The following is a 13,811-nucleotide window of genomic DNA, read 5'->3' on the forward strand; positions in this document are numbered from 1 at the left end:
AGGTGAAAATCCGGATTTCCGCAGAGACATTTTGCTATTTTTTTGTTTGCTGCGGGGTTAGCATGGTGGCTGAGCTGTCTGTCCCTTCCTCAAATTGACATCACTGTTTGCTCTGGGCACGGGGTGGGCACTGTTAGCAATGGTGTCACTCTGTGACACCTTTTCACCCCTCCCGGCTCCTCCCTGTTCTTTCGCAGCTGGGCAGTTACAGAGGGAAGAAGAAGCGGGCTCACTTGTTCATTCACGCCTTCGCAGCTTCGTAGGTTCAGAATGGCTGCTTTTGAGTCAGTGGCCAAGGGCAGGGGCGGGGTTGTGGAAACACATGGAGGTACTGGACCTACTAGACATATGGGGGGAACAGAAGGTACAGGACCAACTTTGGTCCAGCCACAGAAACATTGGTTCCTATGAGCAGATACCTCAGGAAATGAGGAAACAGGAGCACAACCGCAGCACTGTAGAATGTCAGACAAAAGCCAAACGACCTGCCCTTACTATGATGAGCTGCATAAGATCCTCCATGGAGATGCTACAATTAAGCCCAAGCGACTGAGCTGTTGTATCCAAATTCGGCGGGTACCTGTAGCTGCTCCTGCATGCCCTGTTGCAGAGGGATCTGAGGAGCTATTCACCCATGATCTCAGGACCATCGATGCAGAGGAGTACATGGGCCCAACGGGAGCACTAGGGGGTAAACCTATGCACTCTCCCCAATGCTTTCCCCCCTGCTTACTCTCACCGAATTGTGACGCAGTTTTGTTACTTTGGCATCTCCTTTTTTCCGAGGAAGCGATTCCTAACCAGGAGATGGCAGAGGGGGCTGAGGTGGAAGCGGAGCTGGCCCAAGGTTAGTTCTCACCGCTGTAAACACAGAACTGCACATATTCAGTGATAAGAACTCGTGTGGCTGTGTATACAACTTTATATCATTTCCACACAGTTGCGAATGTATGGGGGGGCGGGGAGCAGCAGTTTCTTTTGTCCTTTCGTCTATCCACTCCCCCACCACTCACCAAAACATGCTGCCATTTTGTCTGCTACCCAAGGTGCCCATTGTCTTGCGGGCAAAGACACCGGTGGGAAGTTTGGGTGTGTTCTCATGGCCATCTGGTCACATGCGCAGATCGCTGTTGTGTCTCCCTGGAACTGCACAGACCTGCATTCTGGATGCATACCTTGGGGTAATATCCAATGGGGGTGCAGCCCTGTGCTTGCCTTCCACCCACCTCAATGAAGAATGAAGGGCACAGTACTTATGTATTTTGATGCTCTTTTGTCCCACTCCTCAGCCAACAGCAGTAGAAGACTACCACTTTGTCACCACAGGTATTTCAGTGGCTCAGGTCAGTCCTGGGACTGAGTTTTGTGCAATCTTCAGTATTCACATTAATGGTAAGCATGCATGTTTGGCAGGTGGGCAAATTTAGAAGCCAGGACTGCCATGTTCCAACAGTGAGCGCAAAGAGATGTCCTGTGAAGGTACAAGGACTGACATGCTTCCACTATTGCCTTTGGAGACTATACAAAAATAAAGCTGGAACAGCCACAAACACATATTAAAGTACATCTATGTATGTGTGTGTGTGTGTGTGTGTGTGTATAAAATACGTGTGTGTGTGTATAATACACATAGATAGACATACATACAGATGTAGATCAATCTGAGGACTTCTAGAGTCTAAGAGTCATACTGCCCAATACGGTTAATATGCAGTGTGTTGCTTTCTTCTCTTTTATTAACCACTCTGCCCCCATCCAAACTGGGACCACCAAAACCAAGTTGGGGAGGTTTAAATAGTGCCAAAGATTCTATGGTCACCCCACAGCTGCACAGCTGATGTGCCCAGGAGCAGGATGTGTGAAGGGGGGGGAGGAAGGAAGGGAGCTTGTGGGGGAGGCTATAGCATAGCAATCTAGCATCACTTCCCAAAGTGATCCCAACCCTGCAGGGGGGGGGGCACACAGACACATCAGCTGGCCCTACCGGCATAGGTGGTGACTCCCCGAGTTTTGGTCCAGTGTCTGAGGTTACGTTTCCTCAGCATTCCCTAACCTATGCCTTGCCCTTGCATTCAGGTTCCAGTTCTGCCACAACTTTGGGGGTGAATGTTTCACAGAAGTCCAAGACACATCTGCAGAGACTGCAGTGGAGACTGACCCAGATCCAGGTAAATCCGCTAGTGCCCTCATGATCAACCTCACATTACATCACCTGGGTATGTGCAAAGTCCTTCCAAAACTGAACCACTCCCTGGACTGCCCTAAGGCCCCTTGTCAATAGCCTTTCTCCTGGGTTGTTAGTCATGACATCCAAACCCAGCACTTGAGTTGCTGAGGATTAAACAACCTAAGAGTTTTAACCGAACAACAAACCATGGTTTCAAACTCTGGATTGCTTAATTTCTCACTCACACTTAGCTCCAACAACCCATGAGTTAAACAACCCATGGGTTGTCATTACGTGCAAACCAGGCTTATAAATCATTGAACTGGGTCACAAGTACAATAAATATACTTCTGTTGGAGATGCATAATTTAAGCTGGCTCTAATCCATATGTAAACTCTCTAATATATAAATAAATTCTGGGACAATTATACTTTATTTCACCCCTTTGTCACATTCCAGGCACTGATTGTGTATTGGTTTGGACAAGCTCAAACTTGCTCCACTGCATGGTCTATGCAAGAGAATCATTCCTAAATCAGGAAATGCCCTTTGGTTAATTTCACAGCCAAGTTTCCTATAAATATACAGCCAAGTCTCTCTTTTTTTTGGGGGGGGGGGTCTTTCAGTTTGGAGTTACCAGAAACTGTGCTCAATGGATTTCATGCTACATCATTCACCAAGAAGGCTAAGAAGGACTTTAACTTCTCACTTAAAATTACCGCCTCTTGCCATGGATCTTCTGTAGCTATGTAAGATAACTTACCTGAAGAAACAGGTATATTGGCCTGAGCAATTTGGAGGAAGGTCTGGATAAAAATGTGATAAATAAATAATAGGGCAAGAACCAACAATTTGTTACTTGTATATCCTTGAGTGCAATTCAGTTTACTTTGTATAAGTTAAGAGACTGTATTTCTTAGTTAAGTAAACTGGTATTTCTCTGTCTGGTCTGGGGGGAATTCTCACAAATCCTATCTCACCCTATGCAAATGCCTTTATCCTTTGAGTCAAGTTAATGAGAAAGTGTATGCTAACCCTTCAAGGGAGCAGGGTGGATTAGCGATTGGAAACTAGTGGAGTTTCACTTGGTATCCCAGTTAGATCTATAAACTGTCTCTTCCCCCAGGCTAGGCCTAAGGAGACCCAGGTCCAAATTTCTACTCAGCCATGAAGCTCACTGGGTGCCTTTGGGCCAGTCACTATCATTCCACCTAGCCTACCTCACAGGATTGTTGAGAGGATAAAACAGGGCAGAAGGAGGCACAGATGGCAGCATGAACTCCTTGAAGGAAAGGGGAGATATAAATGTAATAAATAGGTGGCAACAGTTACCAATTGTGTGTGTGACGTGTATGTGCAATTGGGGTAGATTTATTCTCAGTGGTAAAACTGGAGTAGCTAGATACCAGTCTAATCCTGTTACTCCTGGGCTGCCAGGGTAAGCACTCTGCAAAGGTCCTGAAGAATTCACAGACTCTGCTTATAAATCAACTGGAGTAGCATGGTAGCCTCTGCCTCTATTACTGTTTCCAAGAATGTTAACATGTTCTGCTGCCCATGTGGTTAGAATGGATGGTATGGTTCTATACCATGCTGGTGATCGCCAGAATGGAAAAGACATTGCTACTATGGTACATACCCACCCAATCCACTCTAATGCTAGGGATGGAATATGGAGATGTTCTAGAAATGTACCAGGAGGGCTCCTACCATGAGAACATTGTCTACCTGTACAAGAACTTCACTCGCTATTCCTCTTTGCACAAGTGGAAGGCACCATGAGTACAAGTGGAGCCCCAGTGTCTCAGCCTCAGTGACAAAGCATTGAGGTAGACAGTTAAGCAGACAGGTGAGTTAAGCACCTGAGTGAGGTAAGTTCTATGCATTTAAATTAAATAAAGAGTAAAGAGATGAGTCGCAAGTAAAGAGCAGGGTGAATGTCATAGTCGTTGTTTTGTTCTGAGAGGCCTTTGGATGATGCTGGAGACAGAACGGTGATCACCATTCTCTCCCACACTATGTTCAGGAGGCATCTCATCAGTGAAGCTATAACAGATAAGAGCAATGTGGAGCAGGGTCAAACATAAAAAAAACATGGAGAGGCAGAGTGGGACATTAGCAGGGGACTGGGAGGCAGCTGCTGTTGTTTTTCCAGCACACAATTACACTGAATGCAGGGGTTTTGCCCATTTTCAGCCAGAAAATATTTAGACTCAGAAAATACTCATTTTCAGCCAGAAAATATTTAGAGACAGAAGGAAGGCTTTGCCACATATGCAGGTCAAGGTCCATCTCAGCAGGTCTTTAGCTAGTGGTCTATTAATTATAAAGACTGCAATGAAATTAAGAATTAACTACTTTTCTAGGCTTCAAAGAATGTTTGCCTTTGTGTTGTTGGAGAAGCAAACATTTCCAGTTTGATAACTGGTGTCTGGATCACACATATATTCAAGGCATGAATAATCAAAGCCCCTTCCATGGTCCCCAGCCAGATGCGGGAGGGAGGGGGCTGCAGCTCTAATTAAAAGCACACACAGAGGCAAACCACACATTTGGCATAAATGAACAATGAGGAAGAAAACTACCTGGGCATTTCCCCTATATCACTGAAACAGTAAGAGCAATAGGCTTTTTAGGGCGTTGGGGGCGAAATGAAAGCTAAAATGTGAGACCAGACAATTAGCTTTTCACTTATTTATCTCTTTTAAATGCTGGATTTTTGTTGCTGCTTTAAAATAATACTGTTCGGTGTGTTTCATTATTGGTTTTGCTTTTATGATCTACATCACCCTGAGAGCTTCGGCTATAGGGCGACACATAAATTGAATGAATGAACAATCCAGGCAGTATCCAAACTGTGGGGCAGTAGTATCATAAGCCCTCCCCTCCTCCTGGTACCTGTGGAGAAGGGACAGTCCATCCATGGGAGTAGTATGGACATTCTGCTGCAGAGGCTTGGCAGTTAGTGCTCTAAGCTCCTGTAAAGCAGGCTATGGAAATGTTCAGGGTGAAACGCCACAGCCATGGCAACAGGGCTGAGTCCTGGTTGGTGGTGCTCCTGCTGCATGGCTCTTGCCATGCTCTGACCCAGCACCTCAGAGTGAGACTCAGGGGAGCTTCTCAGGCAACAAGACACAAAGGGATCTGCCATCCTTTCCCATTGTGCTAGCTTGTACTGCCACTGCAAGGCACTGAGGAGGAAAAGCTCGAGGGTGCAGCCACACTGCATTTCCTCTGGTTGGTTGCAGAACTGAGATAAAAACAAAAAAGGCAGGAAATGTTCTGTCAACAAAACAGGCTGAGACTTAAGGGTAGTCAAGTGCTTGGCGGCTGGCTGTGGTTAAAAAGGGCAAGAATACATGATCTGTTGAAAATGTGGGTGTACAAGTAGAGACTTTGAGCTTTTCTAAACAAGGCTGTTTAATCCACTGTTTCTATTTCGAGTGTTGTTGCAGAATTAAGGGCTGTGTTTCCGCCACAGATTTACTCTAACCTGGTTGCGCGGTGAGGTCTCTGTGTTTCCATGACATCGTGGCCATTCAGCACCAGTCCTGCATTTTATCGTGGAAAAACTGCTTCTTCTGAGACTGGTTATAGTCCAACTTTTCCAGCTTACTTTGGCGCCATTACTGACCTGTTTCCACAACTGCACTGGGTTTGGTATCATAGTCCTGCCCATGGGGCATGTAGCCCAGCCCTTGTGGGTGTGTTGATCACTTGCCCGTGACCTCAGTGATCCAACCCTTTCCCTGTTTTCTAGAAGTTTCATTGCCATTTTGGAACAGGATGCTGAGGGACCAACTTTTGAAACATCATTGAAAATAAGCTCTAGAACATGAGTGCATATAAGCTTGCTATCGCAGGCAGGCAAGCACGTATTCCCACTACAGCCTGAAAATCAGATTTATCTCAGGTCGTCTTCCATCAATATGCATATCCTCTATGTCAGGATCTGCCTATGACTCTCTCACTCTATCACTCAGTCGTGAAATAGCACTAACATGCGTTTGTGCTATCGTGCAATGGCACAATGGCACATTCTCTGGAACAAACCTCCTTGACCTCAACAGGAGTCAGCAGATACTCTTGGACTAACATACTATTGCGCAATAGTACAAATACGTGTACTATTCACGACTGAGTGATAGAGTGATAGCAAGATACTGAAGAGGAGTGTATGCGTATTAGAGGGAAAGGGAAAAAAATGGGTGGAAATGAGCATATGTCCGGGAAGTCTACTCAGAAGTAACTCCTGTTGTGGCCAATGATGCTTGTTCCTGAGATAGCCATTAAGGGTAGTAGAGCCTGGAGTGGGGAGCCTCTCTGATTGATTGAACAGCACCTGCCAGTCTAATGACATTCACTTCCAATCCCCCCACCCCACCCGGAAGTATGCTTCTGTCAGCAATTTATAATGGTGCGGCGAAGTTGTAACTGGAGCGGTGCACTATGGGAACAATGGGAAGGGTTACAGTGCCTGTTAACATGCAACTGAGCCTTTGCTTTTTCACTCCTCTTCATTAAAGTGCAATTGCGCTTTAAAACTCACTTTAAAGGGGAAAAGGGGGCTTGGAAGGCAGGGAGGAGACTGGCCAGAGTGGGAAACTGGAGCAGAGCAGAAGGGGGGGGCTCAGCAAAAGGAGGAGGCGGGAACATGGATGAGATAAATCAGACCCAACCCAAACTCCACCTATCCATCAAGAAAATAATTTGATTAGAGCTCAGTGGAAACAGCACAGAGCCCCAGGCTACAGCAATAATAAGCCGGGACTTTAAGCACTGTGGAAACTGGAAAATGAGAAGATGCGATTGGGGAAACATCGCAACAAAGTTGCAAACAAAGTGAAGCCAATAGAGTGGAAACACACCCAAGATCAGAGCTCTAAGTGGATTATCTTGCTTTCCTGCCTTTCTGTATTTTCCACTACATAACCTTTAGGTGGCACTGTGGTATAACAGAATAATGCAACTAGTAGTAGTTGGACTAGTGCTTTGTTTTGCTTTCATAAATAATATTGGGTTTTGTTCACTCCAATCCCCACCCCACGCCACCTCAAAATCACTTTAAAAACCTGGAAGTGAAACTAGGTGGTGATGACGTTGTCTAAAGTGCCTGTAAACAACTATGGGGGAGGAATGATGAGCGCACAATAAAAGCCTCATCTAGAAAAGCTCTTTATGCTAGCTAGATGTTGTGGGCCTCAAGACTCCTTAGGAGTCATTGTCCTGATCTGAAAGACCTCCTTCTAGTTCCCTTTGCATGGTGGCTAGGTGTGGCTACTCACTGGCGAGAGGAAAGCACTGTCTACATGCTCAAGTGCGCTCCAAAAAACCCTCTCCACATTGCAACAAAAACTTTGCACAAACATAGTTTCCAAGATCCATTCTAAGATTTGCCTCTCCATTCTTCTTAATGGAGATCATGTTTCTAGCTTCTTCTTTTTTTAAATCATCTATTGTTTGTGCTGTATGTAGATAATCCCAAGTCCCATATTCTGAATGCAGCAATTGGGTGCTTTCCAGTGCTGTGTTTTCTTTGACTACAATACCGCTGAGGCTTTCCTTTGGTATATAATCACGTAGAGCTGTGCTTAAATGACCTCTCAAAATTCTCCACCCTATTTGTGAGCAGAACGTCTTACTGCACAATTTAGAATCAGACTAAAGAGAATAGGGAAGACCCACAGATCAGTTAGATATGAGCTCACTAATATTCCTAATGAATATGCAGTGGAGGTGAAGAATAGATTTAAGGGACTAGATTTAGTAGATAGGGTCCTGGAAGAACTATGACAGAAGTTCGCAACATTGTTCAGGAGGCGGCAACAAAAAAGGTCCCAAAGAAGAAGAAAACCAAGAAGGCAAGATGGCTGTCTGCTGAGACACTGGAAGCAGCCCAAGAAAGAAGGAAAGCAAAAGGCAACAGTGATAGGGGGAGATATGCCCAATTAAATGCAAAATGCCAGAGGTTAGCCAGAAGAGATAAGGAATTATTTTTAAACAAGCAATGTGCGGAAGCGGAAGAAGATAATAGAATAGGAAGGACAAGAGACCTCTTCCAGAAAATTAGAAACATCGGAGGTAAATTCCAGGCAAAAATGGGTATGATCAAAAACAAAGATGGCAAGGATCTAACAGAAGCAGAAGAGATCAAGAAAAGGTGGCAAGAATATACGGAAGATCTGTATAGGAAGGATAATAATATCGGGGATAGATTTGACGGTGTGGTCAATGAGCTAGAGCCAGACATCCTGAAGAGTGAGGTTGAATGGGCCTTAAGAAGCATTGCTAATAACAAGGCAGCAGGAGATGACAGTATCCCAGCTGAACTGTTTAAAATCTTGCAAGATGATGCTGTCAAGGTGATGCATGCCATATGCCAGCAAATTTGGAAAACACAAGAATGGCCAACAGATTGGAAAAAATCAACTTATATCCCCATACCAAAAAAGGGAAGCACCAAAGAATGTTCAGACTATCAAACAGTGGCATTTATTTCACATGCCAGTAAGGTAATGCTCAAGATCTTGCAAGGTAGACTCCAGCAATTCATGGAACGAGAATGGCCAGATGTACAAGCTGGGTTTAGAAAAGGCAGAGGAACTAGAGACCAAATTGCCAATATCCGCTGGATAATGGAGAAAGCCAGGGAGTTTCAGAAAAACATCTACTTCTGTTTTATTGACTATTCTAAAGCTTTGACTGTGGATCATAACAAATTGTGGCAAGTTCTTGGTGGTATGGGGATACCAAGTCATCTTGTCTGCCTCCTGAGGAATCTGTATAACAATCAAGGAGCAACGGTAAGAACAGACCACAGAACAACGGACTGGTTTAAGATTGGGAAAGGAGTATGGCAGGATTGTATACTCTCACCCTACCTATTCAACCTGCATGCAGAACACATCATGTGACGTCCTGGGCTTGATGAAGCCAAGGCTGGAGTTAAAATCTCTGGAAGAAACATTAACAATCTCCGATATGCAGATGATACCACTTTGATGGTTGAAAGCGAGGAGGAGCTGAGGAACCTCATGACGAAGGTGAAAGAAGAAAGTGCAAAAGCTGGGTTGCAGTTAAACCTCAAAAAAACCAAGATTCTGGCAACCAGCCTGATTGATAACTGGCAAATAGAGAGAGAAAACGTGGAGGCAGTGACAGACTTTGTCTTTCTAGGCGCAAAGATTACTGCAGATGCTGACTGCAGCCAGGAAATCAGAAGACGTTTACTTCTTGGGAGGAGAGCAATGACAAATCTTGATAAAATAGTTAAGAGCAGAGACATCACACTGACAACAGAGGTCCGCATAGTTAAAGCAATGGTATTCCCCGTAGTAAACTATGGCTGCGAGAGCTGGACCATAGGGAAGCCTGAGTGAAAGAAGATAGATGCTTTTGAACTGTGGTGCTGGAGGAGAATTCTGAGAGTGCCTTGGACTGCAAGAAGATCAAACCAGTCCATACTCCAGGCAATAAATCCAGACTGCTCACTTGAGGGAATGATATTAAAGGCAAAACTGAAGTACTTTGGCCACATCATGAGAAGACAGGACACCCTGGAGAAGATGCTGATGCTAGGGAAAGTGGAAGGCCAAAGGAAGAGGGGCCGACCAAGGGCAAGATGGATGGATGATATTCTGGAGGTGACGGACTCGACCTTGGGGGAGCTGGGGGTGGCGACGGCCGACAGGAAGCTCTGGCGTGGGCTGGTCCATGAAGTCACGAAGAGTCGGAAGCGACTGACCAAATAAACAACAAACAAATTTGTGAGCAGAGACAATTTCACTGAATTTCTCCAGGAGGAGGGGAAATTCTCTGGCAGTATATTCACAGTAGGGATCACCATTGGCAGGGGCTGTAGCACAGTTTCTTTCTTTCTTTTTTTCCTAAGGGTTTTTTATTTTCTTTTTTGCAGGGGCACTGCAAGTGGCAACAGCAGCAACTGTGTTGGCAGCCTCCACCATGCCCCATACCTGGGGCTCCTTCACACCAAGGCTTTTATCCTGTGATTGAGATCGCTCTTTCACAGACGTCTGCAGGCTCTTTACATGACGCGTGATCTCCTGCACTAAATGCCCTTTGTTCCGTTTTTAAATAGGTCGCAGATAACGAGCTATCAAGTTACCCGCCCCCCTTGTGTTCCGCTTCAGTTTCCTCCGTGAAAAGAGTTAAAGCAGCGAGAGGAGCAAGATCAATGAAAGACATTGGAAGACTCAGATACGGGGAGGAGGGAAGGAAGGGGAGGGGGGAAAGAAGCATGTGTAAAAGGAGTCTCTGGTGATCCTGCATTTAAAACGGAAGCAGAAAGCCTCGTTTTAAATTAAATGCAGGATTTTAGGCTGGTGTAGAGATGCCCCTAGTGTCACTCTGGAGAATAGGGAGGGGGGTGGGGACAGGAGAGGGAAGACAGCCACCCAAAAAAGAAATTGTAAAGAAAATTTGGAGAAAGTTCTGCAATGGGACCTTTTACTTCTAGCAGTAGGTGGGGGGAGTAGAAGAAAAGAAAAATCTCAGCACTTTTCTGACAAAAATGTGTTCTTGGAAATTTTGGCCCAGCTCTAGTTGCCATTCCTCAGGGTTCAGCACCTTCCCCAGGATCTTCCAAAGGTTAAATTTCTGAGGGGGTGATTATGGATACATTTTGTTGCTTATAATACCACTACTTCTCCGGAAGCCCTGTAGCCAGTGTGCGTGAGGGCAGTGTTGCATCAAGCTCCAAGGAAGAAGTGGAGCTAGTTCTGTGCCAAAATCTGTCCTCCGACTTCCTGTAAGTTTTCTTCCCTCACAAAAGAGGCTTTCATTTTTCTTCCTTATTCTCAGGACATTTTATAATTTATTCTGAATTTATTTTGGTGGTGTTTTTGAGGTTACCTAATCATTGCAAGGTGACTAAGGGTGCTGTGTGTTGATATTTTTCTTTCTATTACACGTCTCTCGATTGCTCTGCTGCCTCCTTGGCTTACTTTTACTTCTTGAACTGAAAAAGCCCTCTGGAAGGAATTACCTCCTAATGTCTTCCCCTGGGCTATAACTTAAGTGTGAGAAGTCAAGGAGGTTACAGGCTACTGGAGAGATGACTGTACAGTGAAAAACAGGACACCTGTGCACACTCATAAGTAAGGTAAGCACAAGAACCCTGGCCGCAACCCATGAGAATTTTTCCAAAATTTTCTTCTCCTTTGAATTTCTTTTCAGAAGCAATTCCTTTTCTATGAAATTGAATGATAATGGTAAAAAAAAAAAATGTGGAAGACGTTTTCAGCATGGCATGACAAATTCTGGTCTTGCTATGGTGTGCTGTTCATGTTGCAAAATGTTTTACTAAGCATTACCATTGTTATTTGTTTCATCATCACAAAAACCTAGTGGAATAGGTATTATTCCTATTTTGCAGAAGTAAGAGTTCAAAATAGTGACTTGCCCAAGCTTGCAGGGGGTGGGGGGAGCATTTCAACTCTGCCCATATGGTACTTCATGTTTTGGTCTGTGTGCTAAAGAGCAGCTTCAGGGGAGCTTTCAGAGGAAAACTTTAATCCTGCCTCAGGCTATTTGGCTGCTGTTAACCCTTTAAAAATGATGGGGGATCCTAGCCATTGTTCTCCCGTGTCATATCTAGCCAGGCCCTTACTTTCCTTATACATTCTCTAATCTCATGTATGTATTTCACACAAACATTTATATATTGCTTTTCATGTATAAGCAACCTCTCAAAAATGTTACAGTCAGGGCATGGGTATAATGAAGACACTAAAGAACTGAATATTAAGGGAGAACATCCCCCCAAGGCAAGTATATAGCATCCTCAGCTTTGCCTAACCATGAGGCACATTCTATTTCAGAAGCAAATGCTCTAGGAAACACAAATGTGACGCAAGCCATACATGGAGATTGTGATTTCCTCCTCTTAATCAACTTCTGGCAACTTTTTAGTATTCTTCTTTTCCTTTTCCTTATTTTCTGTACTCTCCACTGCTGTGGTTTTGATGATGACTCTTCTTCCTCTTCTTCTGCCCAGTCTCTTTTGTGACTTCTCTGTTTTTTCTCCTTTTTCTCATCAGCCTTGCTCTCCCTCTTTGTTTTCGACTTCTCTTACTTTAGCCTTCTTTGCTCTCACTGGCACCACCCTTCCTTCTTCTTACACTTCAGTTGTGTGCTCTGTTGGGACCAGAAGGAATGTAGCAGAGGGAAAAAGGAGGAAGACCAGCTCCATTTGGGCTTCTCACTCAGCTGTCACCATGCAGCAGCATTTCCATCAGGCTGCAGCAGAAGGAGATGCAAAGCAGACCAGCTTCATCAGGCACCTCCTCTCCCTGAACTGTTTCCATTCCAGCTGGTCATTATAGGAACCACTATTTAATGAGAATTTGTTCCTGACCTCGTTTTTGTTCCTCTTCCCTCGCCATTCCTTTTTCCTTTTGTGTCATGTCTTTTAGATTGTAAGCCTGTGGACAGGGACTGTTTAGTTATATTGCTAGTAAGCCACTCTGGGAGCCATTTTGGCTAAAGAGTGGGCTAAAATGCTTTAAATAAATGAATCCATTCCCCAACAGGGTCATGTGTCATTACTTCACTCTTATGCAGATATTTGTCTGCTCTGGCCATGGCTTTTCCTATGCCTCTTATTCAATTTATCCCTTTCTCCTTCAGGTGCCTTAAGCTACATGCTTACCTAGAAATAAGTCCCATTTAACTCAATGGGAGTTATTTCTGAACAGACATGTATAAGATGGTGCTGTTAGAATGCAATCTTATGCATGTTTAGACAGAAAAAAGTCCTACAACTCGTAGCCTCTCCCAGCCAGCAAGGCTGGCTGGGGAATGCTAGGAGGTATAGGACTTCTTTGTCTAAACATGCATAGGATTGTGCTCTTGGTCCTGTTCTTACTTTCAGTCCGTTCTCAGCTCCCATCTCAGCACTGATACTCTCTCTAAGTTTTCATGTCATTGCCTTTAAAACATTTCTAGAGGAGCTATTGTGTTCATCTGTTTCAGAAAACCCAAGAAAGCATCTTGTGGCCCCCTTAAAGACTAGGAAATGTATCACGGCACAAGCTTTTGTGAACTCGAGTCTACTTCCTCAGATGCCATAATAAATTTGCTAGACATTGAAGGGCCACAGTCTTTTTTGTTGTTTTTGCCTTTCAAAAAGTTTCTATTACTAAGTGTTAATTTACACTTATTGTCAGCCTACTTGGTGGCCTGATATCAAGGAGAAAGGTGACATATAAATATTTTAAATAAATAAGAGGAGAGGTTACTTTGCTTTCTGGCCAAATCAGGAGAGGCATAACATGTAAGTGGGAGGGGTGTCAGGGAGGAATTTGTTTTCCCCATGGTTACTGCTCAAACCTGTATGTGGAGATATTCTTCACGTTTTAAGAATTCTTACTATAAAGGAATTAAATCCCTCTGATGTGGTCTCAGGGAATGGGAGTTGAGGGTGGGGGTGTTACAGAAAGAATATTAAATTTTAACCACTCTTTCAACAGAGACTTTAGAAAATCAACAATGTAGGTCCTGAACCTTCACTGTCTCACTTGGTTCCATTGCAAATGGCCGCTATGAAATTTTTCCTTTTAATCTGTACAGTATCTGTCTTCAGTCAAAAGAAGTATGTTTCTGCTCTCCAGAGGTAAGTATTTA

The 13,811-nt window shown here is 44.3% G+C and overlaps 2 protein-coding genes across 4 annotated transcripts in view; one reads left to right on the forward strand and one right to left on the reverse strand.

Annotated features, from left to right (window-relative positions):
* Positions 1 to 13,811, reverse strand: part of SLC23A1 (solute carrier family 23 member 1) — a 62,762-nt gene that overhangs the window by 43,832 nt on the left and 5,119 nt on the right. The window lies entirely within an intron of this gene.
* Positions 1 to 13,811, forward strand: part of CPB2 (carboxypeptidase B2) — a 48,690-nt gene that overhangs the window by 5,743 nt on the left and 29,136 nt on the right. The window contains exons 2-4 of one of the 3 annotated variants that reach the window (XM_084825964.1): positions 791 to 847; positions 2,077 to 2,168; positions 3,832 to 4,017. Coding sequence is in view for 1 of the 3 variants with exons in the window: in XM_084825956.1 (XP_084682082.1) it covers positions 13,721 to 13,800 (80 nt within the window). In the remaining 2 variants the exon portion in view is untranslated. Of the gene's footprint in view, positions 1 to 790; positions 848 to 2,076; positions 2,169 to 3,831; positions 4,018 to 13,695; positions 13,801 to 13,811 lie in introns of those variants that run through there. The other 2 variants (XM_084825972.1, XM_084825956.1) reach the window with 2 other exon arrangements.

Source organism: Heloderma suspectum, chromosome 1 (assembly GCF_057233095.1).
Source record: "Heloderma suspectum isolate Gila_16-S chromosome 1, 16-S_ref, whole genome shotgun sequence".
NCBI lineage: Eukaryota > Metazoa > Chordata > Lepidosauria > Squamata > Helodermatidae > Heloderma > Heloderma suspectum.